At 36.9% G+C, this 11,058-nt stretch overlaps 2 protein-coding genes across 2 annotated transcripts in view; both read right to left on the reverse strand.

The window, feature by feature from the left end:
* Window positions 1-4,520, reverse strand: part of LOC108377359 (receptor-type guanylate cyclase Gyc76C-like) — an 11,570-nt gene extending 7,050 nt beyond the window's left edge. Inside the window, exons 1-3 of the mRNA XM_017633618.1 lie at window positions 4,505-4,520; window positions 3,208-3,459; window positions 2,931-3,128 (exon numbers count right to left, since the gene is read on the reverse strand). Of these exons, the coding sequence (XP_017489107.1) occupies window positions 2,931-3,128; window positions 3,208-3,399 (390 nt within the window). The 5' untranslated portion in view covers window positions 3,400-3,459; window positions 4,505-4,520. The remainder of the gene's footprint in view (window positions 1-2,930; window positions 3,129-3,207; window positions 3,460-4,504) is intronic.
* Window positions 4,521-8,342: 3,822 nt separating this feature from the next.
* On the reverse strand, window positions 8,343-9,167 carry LOC108377360 (uncharacterized). Its single transcript, XM_017633619.1, has one exon. The coding sequence runs from the start codon at window positions 9,165-9,167 to the stop codon at window positions 8,343-8,345; it is 825 nt and encodes a 274-aa protein (XP_017489108.1).
* Between the last annotated feature and the right edge of the window lie 1,891 nt (window positions 9,168-11,058).

Raw genomic sequence — 11,058 nt, forward strand, 5'->3', positions numbered from 1 at the left:
AATAACTCGACTCCAGCGCCACTTGGCGTTTTAAGTTGTGAACCTAAACCATACAAGGACTATAGGACGAAAATTTTATTTAAATCATTTCGGTCGTTTAGGAGGAGTTCACTCGAAAACACACGTACCAAAGAATTATATATGTACTTATTTATAGATAGGTAGAAGTTTCAGTATGTTTGGAAGGCGCGACGCCCTCTTTACGAATAGGCCCCACTTTTCTCCAAGAGTACGGGATTGATTTCCAAACCTTCATATCAAGGTCCACGACTACCACAAATGCTTCCAGAAATATGCGGTGGCTATAACCAAACAAGCCATTTAAAAAAAATCGGTACAGCCGTTCGCGAGATCACTTCTTACAAAAGGGTGGCACTTCTCTTAATATAATTGGAATAGATAATAAGCATAGATAAATAGCCAATACCCGCTTGCTTTGCTATTCTATATAATAGATCGGTCCCTGGTCCACCTATAAGAAAAAAATATCCTATATGTTAAACCAGGCAGTAAGTTGCCCAAGCGCCGAATTTCAAACAAAACGGAACATAGAAGAAAAAATGGATCCTATATATTAATCTAGGAAAAGGCTACCTACGTACTAAATTTCAAGCAAATCGGACGATAAATAAAACATTTTCGAATAGATCGGTCTCTGGTCCACTTCACGGAAAAAAAGAATATATATGCTAATCTAAGCAAAAAGCTACCTACGTACCAAATTTTGAGCAAATGGTCCATAAATACGATTTTTTCGAATAGATCGGTCCCTGGTCCAATTCTCGGAAAAAATGACCCTATATGCTAATCCCGGCAAAAAGCTACCTACGTACCGAATTTTAGGCAAATCGGACCATAAATACTTTTTTTTCGAATGGATCAGTCCCTGGTTCACCTACCTAAAACATGGTGCTTGCTGAAAGCTATTTACATACAAAATTTCATGAAAATCGGACCAGCCGTTCGCGAGATTACCTGTTACAAACAAATTTATATCATTAGTACAGATAGTACAGATAGTATAGATAAGCTCTATTTCAAGGTACCTGTCAGACAGGGTCAGGTAAAAGTAAACATACGAAAATGGCTTATCATACTTCAGCTCTTTAGTTGCTCCCTAGGCAAACCGACTGCTCACCACCGTTGTGCTAATGTTTGCAGGCTTTAAAAATACTCAACTACGGCAATCCTCACTTTCTTTGAAGTGCACTTAAATATGAAATCCTTTTTTCTTCACAAATGGTATGCAATCTTAAGGCTTTTCGTTCCGTGAACTCTGCTGTTCACATTCATATACACTTTTTGGGATAATTTAATAAAAATGAACACATTCGTATATATGTACATCCTGTCAGCCACACCTGCCGTCAGCGATGCCACACAACAAACGACTTCCCAAGTTGCTCATCTAACTATTGACACTGCTATATATATATAGATTTACACATACATATGGATGTAAAACATAGTAGGTGGAGACAAGCAAATGATATAGGGCGATTCCACCGTCGCGGGTGGGACATCTGAACAGAGAAAATTGTTCTTTCTTATTTAAATTTAAATATAAAGTACTAAACAATTCCACATTTTGATAAAGCTACACCTAATTGACTATTATATGAGTTATTACAAAATACGAGAAAAATGCCAGCTTACTTTTATGTGGAAAAAACCTGAGTTATTTCTTCTGTCACGGGTGCTTTTGGGAGCAGATATATTTTACGAAAACTCTGCGAATTTATTTCACTTTTCTGTGTGAGCTTGATGTCTTATAATAAAACAAAGAACCACGAATGCAAACAAAGCAAAAACTACAAAAACAAGGATGGCTTTATTTTAAAAAAATCCAAAATTCCTCTGTCACGGGTGGGACAACATTTGTCACGGGTGGGACGCGTACGAATTTTTATATGAAAAGGAGCCTTTAGTGTGGTCTATATTAAAGATTAGTTATTAAAGAATATAAGAAGCCAAGTAGGGGTTCAATTCACCCACGTTTTATCTTAGTATAGTGCCTTTTATATACATAGAAGAAAAAGCTTAGCACCGTCAGCCAAAAAATTTTTTAAAAATCAACGGGATCTCCTAGCGTTTTGAAATTTTCACTTTTTCGTACTTAAATTTAATACGCTATAAAACTACATACCTAGAATTTTTCTAAAAATTAAAAAAAAAAGTTTAAAATTTTTGGGTGTAACTGTTAAAATTTGTTGAAATTTATAATTTTTGTATATACGTAGTTTAAAATGTGGATTTATGTGGTTCTGGTTATGTAATGTGCTAGACTTTTATAAAAAACTACTATGAACATTAGATTAACAAAATAAAAAAAAACAAAACTAGTCCAAAATGTCACTTAACTTAAGCAGCTGACCACCAGCGAGTATAGGAAATGGGCGAGTCCGCGCTTCCGCCCTTCTCCCCTGTGTCCACCTCAACAAACAAATAAAGCTTATCAGCCCTGTAAACGCACATTTGTCAATTTTATAAAGAAAAAATTTTGTGCTCTGAGGTTCAGTTCCCATGGAACCTCCCTATAGTAACCATCCGGTACATCTTAATCGCAAAGTAGTGCACACAATCGGTGGCATTTACATAATTGAAAGAGACATGCGACAACGACAAGGACATGTCAAGCATACGCTTACATTTCGGAAGTAGTGTTATTGGATAGGTTTCACTAAGTGGTAAATCACTTGCATGCGTACTTAGTTCAAATAGCAAAGGGCAAATATTTGCTGTAAAAGGATATGCAAGTTCACGATTTAAGGCATTGGGCGGACACATCAAAGGACTGAGGTGGCTTTTTTCAACAAATTGTAAAGCTTTGAATTTGAAAACAGCCTTTAAATGGTATATCGAATGGCATGCAACTTGAAAACTCATTGACATAAATACATGCATAACATAATAAAACTTTAGCTACTTACATATGATATCATTGGAATGTTACGACTTTGTGATACAATAGCCTCCACATAGCAATGACCCTCTGGACCGAATATCGTCACAATGCCATCGCATATCATTTCGGTAATGGCTTTGGTAGCAGTCACCGTGTCACCTTTTGTGTCATTCCAGCGTAGCTGCAACTTAACATTTGGCAGCAAATTTTCATCATCGTTGATCTGTAAAGAGAACGTTGAAGAAATGCGCTAGTATTAAATACTATGATGAATGTAAAAAAACAGGTATAATTTTGCCTACCTCATCTAAAGCCATCGTGAGTGCACCTGAAATGGCCAGACCCTGCTTGTCCATTAGTTCACCGGTAATGGCTGTTAGATAGCCAACATTGAGTATTGTTCTATTTTGTTCGTCGTGCAGCGCTATGACACCCGGCACACAGAATACTGCCACCGAGAGCAATAATAAATAATGAAAGGGCCAACGCGTCATGGCCCCTTAGGCCGGGGCCGATCAGCGCGACACCTATGAGGAGGAATTTTTTTTCTGAAAATAAAAGAAAATAGAACATGAAATATTTATTTATTTATAACATTAAATTAATGACTAAAACAAAGTTGTAATCAAAACCATAAATTGACGAATTTCAGAGCATTGACTGCTAAGGCCTTCAGCTCTACTTAAAAAAAAAAAAAAAACATTATATTAGTTAAATTAGTTAAAAGGACATTTATGAAATAATTAGGTTTCACAAAGATGAATAGGTTTAAGGTTGCTTCTTTATCTTTAAAGTTAAAGGTTGCTTGAGAAAATGGCCCTTAATCTCTTTTAAGTTTTGCGAAGTATCGTCGATAAAATAAACTTTTACTACTTATACAAATTCTTAGCGAAACCAATGAAGTGAGAAAGCAACATTATTGTCACTTAACACAGCTTAGGTAACTGAGCTTAAGTACTCGCTATGTGTTGTAATTTCAAACGTATAATGGCTTTATTATCACTTGCGTCGTGCATACAAACACACATACATACATATCGCACGTTTACCAGTATAGTGGTGTAACTCAAAATTTACGTTTTTGGAGATTTTATTATGCAATTAATAAGCTTGATAAGGATTGGACGGTGAGATTCGGGTTCAATGACGCAACCATTCGAATCTACCGCAGCGACGAGCCGAGCTTGGACCTTAGTGAGGAGAGCGACAAGTCCGGCCTGCGCAGCGGTGGTGAAGAAGGGTTGCCCAGCAGCCAATGCTCATCTGACTCGGAGAGGCTATCCGGATTGGGGCCATTATTTTATGAAGAAGACCTCCTCGCCGATGACACCGAGGGTGAGGAGATCGAAGAGGCGGACGTGGATGTCACGATGGTGGAGGTAANCGTCGAATACTTCGTTATATTATTAAACGTGCGATATGTACATACATATGTAGTATGGGGAAGAGCTTAGAACACAGCAGCATAGCTCAAATTTAAATAAACAGAAAGGTGCACAAAGCCAAAATATCTACGGAGTAATTATTTAGTAAGATTCCACCACAATGTACTACTATATGTAGCAGAGTAGTAGTCGGTGCAATGGGAGCGTGAGTGAGTTGTTGTTGTTGTTGTTGTTGTTATTAAGTAGCATTTGATTCAATCAATAATTATCCGCAATGTGACAGCACAGCTGCGGCCGTCATGTGAACTAATTTTCAAAACTTGAACGCTTTGAAGCACAAAAATATGGAAAATCACATTCCCTTAAGTACTAAATAAAAAGGTGTGAAATTAAAAAAAAAAATATTTACTACTATTATCATGTTGAATTTGTAAAAAGATTCAATTGTCGGCAAAAAGTGCAGAGTACATATAACAAATTAATTTAGTTTGTAAATTTATTAAATGGCAGCCTTTTTAAGTGATTTTCAATTAATATTATTGCTAAAGTGCCATTTCAATTAATTTGTAACTGCTACGATTGATTTTTTGTCAATTAAGTAGCATTGTGCAGCGAAACACCGATTATCCAATTAGTTCGAATAATTTACTTTGTGATTGCGACGTAAACGGGTACTATGCGATGTGAGTAAATATGCCTGAACAAAACTAATTACAAGCATATTGATTACAAAAGATTCTCGGAAATGCAGAAATGTAAATAATGTTTTCATTTCTACCAAAAAATTTCACCTTTTGATTGCCCTTTTCTCTTTTCGTGTTCGATACTAAAACAAAGACAAACTGTGAGAAAGTTGTGTGGTAGTTTCCTAAAATGTAGCACTCTTGTAAGGCAAAAAAGGCATATTCTCCGCATGGCGCAATAAACAGGTGAAGTAATAAAACAGCTTTCTCGCTTTATTTTCTGGCATTGGGCTGCCTTATAGTCAAATTTTAAATGCAATTTTTTAGATAAGGCAGTGTTAAAATCCTACTTCTCGCTCTAATTACTACACCTGGTATAATTCCGCTATGTATTCTCTGCGCTTTGGAGCTTTGTCAGGGGAGACTGTTGCCCTGAAAACCAAATGGTTGCTTGAAATAACAATATTATGAAACGCATGAGATAGACAAGGTAAGTAGGTAGGGAGGCAAAACCATGCCCTCTTACAGGGTTGGGTGTAACATCAAACAAATTTTGCACTGTGGAAGGGTAACATTTTTTGAAAGAAACGAATCACCATAAGCAAAAATGTAATTTTTGGCTCACACCAGTTTATCATTTGCCAATGCTGAAACAAGAGCGATGTCAAGTCGGATCATAAAGTATGATATATCGATGTTCTTGTATTTTTTTTGCTTTAAATTTAATTTACCTAAGTACTCCGTTCAAGTAGATACCCACCAGATCTAAGTTCGAATCACCCCAATGTAAGATTCAAACGACAGTAAATTAAAGCTCACGAAAAATGGTTGAACTTTTGTCTAATATTACATTCCCACTGCACTGAAATCTGAGAATTCGAACTCGAAATCATAAAATCCTGTTAAAGTGTTTCCGCCGCACTTTCTTTGAATTTCGTTGACATTTGCTAATACGATGTTTCCACGGTTCGTAATTCGCTAAGTGGTTCGTGAATTACCCTGCTTCCACGACACACACTAGTAATTCGTTTGGCAGCTCTAGTTCTTGATCTTTTTCTTCGCTGTTTATTATTACTAGTGTTCGCCCAGCGGTTGAAATTCAACCGATAAAATTAAGGATAGTTTATGTAAGTTGAATGAGCTAAAATAACATTAGTTGGAATGGGTTAAGTGGAGGGGAGTTTAGCTTAGTACTTGGCATAACATAACATAACCATAACATAAGAATAAATAACATAACATATGAAGCATAACACACCACAATATAACATCGCACACTCTTCAGTTGTATTTCCTTTTTATCCCTTTTTTCACCTCTATCTAAATCTTATTTATTTTGGTTCATTTTATGCCAAATGATGTTGCCTTTGATGCCACATCAAGTGATATCATGTCATGTGGTGAAATTGGGTGTGGTGAGCTGCGGNATACGAACCCTGGTGCAAATATCGAAGATGGAGCTAAAATTTAAGTTATTATCAACAATTTTAATTTATATAGAGAATATTTTATAAATGTTATTCTATAACTAGGAAAGGTGCCAGAAAATGTGACCAGGTCAGTGAAAACTTCGATATATTTCAGATAAATATTAGAGAAGACACCGATTCGTTCGTCATTCGCATGGTAATTCGATCTGAATTACCCACAAATGAGGTAATTCGCTCTCAAAATTTTGTATGGCGAATAACGTAATTCGGAAGGTAATTGGCAAGGCGAATGACGAATGGAAGAGCGAATTACGAATGAAAGAGCGAATTACGAATGGTAGAAACGCCGTATAATATGATTTTGTGTTTATGTACTTTTCTTTATGTAGAGTTTTGACATTTCACGTGAAGCAGTCTGCAGGGCTGAACATTTTAGTAGGTTTGTCCATTTTAATAAAAGTGAGGATTTCGATAGGATTTCGTTGAAATCTGATTAAATCTAAATAGGAAATCGAAATCATGAAAATGTATGGGAAATCCTACTGGATTTCAAAAGATTTCGCGAAATCTCAGATTTCAGTGCAGTGGGAATGTACTATAAAGGTAAAAAATGGCGCTTACGATATTTTTCCTGAACACGCTGAGAGGTAGGTTATCAAAGAATTGGCGTTTGCGATACTTTTTATGTTGTATGATCTAGATATTTATAAAGGAAGGAATGCGGTTGCTTTAGGGATTGTTCGAAAAAACTGAATATTAAGTCAATTAAATATAAACAATGCTAATCAGCAGAATAAACTCAACATATTTTCAGCTTTAACTGTCTGGTGCTTCTACTAGATTGTTTCACACTGAAAATAAAACTTCGTAAAAGTACTTTCGTAGTTTTGGTTTTTGTACTATGTACGAAACTTTCGTTTATAATACGAACACATTTTTCACAACGAAACAAAGTTTTTCGAACCATTCGTAAATATAACCAAAGTTTTTTCGAAAGGCATTTCTTCAGTACAATTTACGAAATCTTAAGTTTACTTTGCGAAACACATACACTGCCGGAACAAAGTATGTGTTGACACAGCAAATTGCACTTAATTTTAATGATATTAAGGTAAAGATCTATATGTATGTAGAAGTAATCAGAAATGCGATTAACCTGTATCAAGTACAGTTACAAAATTTAAGTGGTAGTTTAGCTTTTCTTAACAGCACTCAAGCTGTTCGGTATTCATAAAGGTTTTAAAACCCTGAGCCATTAACTGTCTAATTAAAATCTTCAGAACAATTAGTTCAGACTAACGTTCGAGGGTAACCACTGCGTTTTAAGTTTATGCTTTCATTCCTACTTCAGCGATATAATTTATAATCGGTCGGAAGCACCCTTAATAGATAACGAATATGCAGCACCTGATTGGGACTCAACACAATAGCAGGGCAATGGTAGAAATGTTTCGAAAAGGGAGCATGCTTAGGCATTCTACTCATAAATAAAAATAAATAAAGGTCAGATCGTCAGTTAAAGCGATTTAAGCATGTGGTGACTGATCAGTTCTTATTAGCAACATCCCTGAGGGAGCGAATATGTAATTTTGCGCTGATCCCCAGCCAGTGTTGAACAGAGCTTGCACGCAAGCGAAAGCTCTTCAGCACAAAATCGCTTATTCCAAATCCGAGCCATTTACCAGTATGGAATAAAAAACAATTAGCACTGCGGCTATGGAAAATTTTATTGTTAGCTTTTACTGCAGGTTAGTTTAGATAAAGATGCGAAGCCATTTACACAACATTTGCATTTTTCCGATTTTCATTTTCTACTTTAAAACAAACATTTTGCACCAGACAATTTTCTATTTTCGCTGCGGGCGGGTGTAATTAGAGACAACGGCAAGTATTTATGGACGTCAACGATGTTTGATGCTAATCACCTCTATGCGCAACTTCATTTCTTTTGCATTTTCTTCGCCGGTGTTGCACTTTTCACGTGGTGGGATATTTCGCTTTTGTCCGACTTCTCGGGCGTGGGCAATCCCGATGGATCGGGTAGAAGAAATGACACTTCATATATACTCGGTTGACTGGAGTAAACCTCGTTATTCATATTCACAAACCAGTTCATCATATCGAACAAATCGCGAAAGCTGCATTGCGCCACCACCGCACCTGCGTCGCGTCCATGCTGATGCGAATCGAAGAAGGTGATAATATTGGCCGGAAATTCGATAACAAACAGCACAGTTCGATTGTCGGAAATCATAGCGGCGAAAAGAAAATGCTCATTGACTTTGCCCGCCCGCCTAAATAGCTGCACACCATTATTTAGAGCCTGCATTAGCCGCAAAGCAATCGTGCGGCCAGTCTCACGCTCCGGATCAGCTTGCATGTGTGTGAAGAACCACTCCTTGAGGCGAAACTGCGGCTGGCTCTTCAACACATTCAAGGCGTCCGGTATGTTCAGATTTTGATTGCTCGACGACGGCAAAGGGACGGCGCTATCATGTCCCGCATGCCCGGTGATGAGATGTGCGTAGGCGCTGTTGCCTTTGTTGATTGCTGCGGCGAAGATGTCGACAGTACGCGGCGGCAGGTCCTGCATGCTTTGGCAATAGAATCCACGTCCCCCTTTCGCGACCATATTGGCCAGGATGAGCGTGATTAGAGTACACGAATTGGTGCCACTGTGATGGTATTCGCCGTAGCGCGACTGACTGAACTCTTTGGGGAACCACCAGATGTTCAGGTTACCATTGCGCTCGAGGACCGCCATGACAAGAGCACACGCACAGAACTCGATAGTATGGCCGTGAATTTCTTGCCGAGATGCACAGACAACAAACACTTTTTTACATTCTAAACGGGCAGAAGTCGAGGTACTGCGCGCCGATAGCCGGAATTTTTACACACCTTATCCGCAATTTTTTTGGAATTTTATGCAGTTTTCGGTTTTTTTTTATACTAAAATTTCGTGTTATAAAGAAAAGAAATTTTTGATAATTGAGGGGAGAAATATTTGATAGAAAATTTTTTATTGAAAAAGTGAAGGTTCAAATGAGTGGCACACGCATGTCGAAAAATTATTAAAAATGAAAGGATGCGGACGAATGTAGAGCTAAGGTATGGGTGTTATTTGGGAATATTTATGTTACTCCATTGCACTTCCTCATGTGGCTTTGCTAGTCATAGCTAGTGAATAGAAGAAAACTGTGCAAAAATTTTAGAATTCATGATTTCTTTGAGGCCCTCATGGCCTCATATACGAAATGCTAGTAAAATAATTTTTTGTGTAAATATCAAGGAAAAATGGGAAATATTGGAGAGTGGAGGAGGATTTAAGGTACCTCATTTCGTCGCTTTTCGAGCAATACCACGTACACAGACAGAAAAAATTTATTTTGGTTATCTCTCAGTGCTCGTCTACGTCTCAAAATTAATGGCTGATTTTGTGTAAGGGTTTCGCCAAGGCGAATTAATATAAGGTGATAGCACGAGTACAAAAACAAAAATTTAAATGTATTTTGTTTTTGCTTTAGCGGCATAAACTGTCAAAATTTGTAAGAGTGTGTGTAGAAATTCAAACAAAATTTTTCAATTTGATATCAGAAGCCGTGCGGCGAAACACATACACAAAATCAGCTAAGCTAGTAACACCACCTTATATAAATTCGCCTTGGCTGATTTAGTGTATGGGTTTCGCACTCCGGCTTCTTGTGTCAAATTGAAAAATTTTGTTTTCCTTTCCACACACACTTTTACAGATTTTGACATTTAACTTGAAATCCATCATATTAATCGAAAAGTAAATTTTGAATTTTTTATTAGTTAAAACTTTTTGCACTTCGTCGACGATGTTTGTTACGTCTTTTTGCATTTCAGGTGACGATATGTATGTGCTACTTTCACAAAAGATCGAAAAATAAATGTCAAATAAATATTATGTTTCATGGCTAATAAATCTAGGATCATCCCCTAGCTTTTGTNGCTACTTTCACAAAAGATCGAAAAATAAATGTCAAATAAATATTATGTTTCATGGCTAATAAATCTAGGATCATCCCCTAGCTTTTGTGGAAAAATATCCAAATTATTTTCACAATTTTCTTAGCACACTTTGTATGATTATCTAGAAAATTGCTCAGCAAATTTCTTGGTTTTAGCCGTCCAAATGCAGGAGTTTTAAAGCAAAACCTCACATCTGAGTAATCAGTTGTATGCAGTTGTAGGTTATAGGCACCCGAGCTTTGTCATTTTCCTGTACACCTTTTAATGTTCCTAGCAGCAAGAATTGAGGAACTATAAGAAAACATCTCATATCTGAACAATTAGTTGTATGTGAGCCGGTTCCGATGAATGTTTAACAACTTTATAAAAATACACTCACTTACTCAATCGGATATCTCGAAAACTGAGGACCCAGATCGCATTCTAACAAACAGATAGACAGACATGGCTCAATCGACTCAGCTCGACGTGCTGAACATTGTAGTATACATTTGCATGGGTCTATCTCTTCTTCTTCTAGTGCTTACGAGCATCGGACTAAAGTTATTTCGTGATCATAAAAGATCATAAAAACGCTTCAACATTCTTAGTTGTTCGTTGTTCTCCCCTGATCAGTTTTCAGTTACAATTTCAAGTATTTTCAGTTATAAATTATATTT

Source organism: Rhagoletis zephyria, unplaced genomic scaffold (genome assembly GCF_001687245.7).
Source record: "Rhagoletis zephyria isolate East Lansing unplaced genomic scaffold, Rhagoletis_zephyria_1.1 Rzeph_scaffold_11971, whole genome shotgun sequence".
Classification (NCBI taxonomy): Eukaryota; Metazoa; Arthropoda; class Insecta; order Diptera; family Tephritidae; genus Rhagoletis; species Rhagoletis zephyria.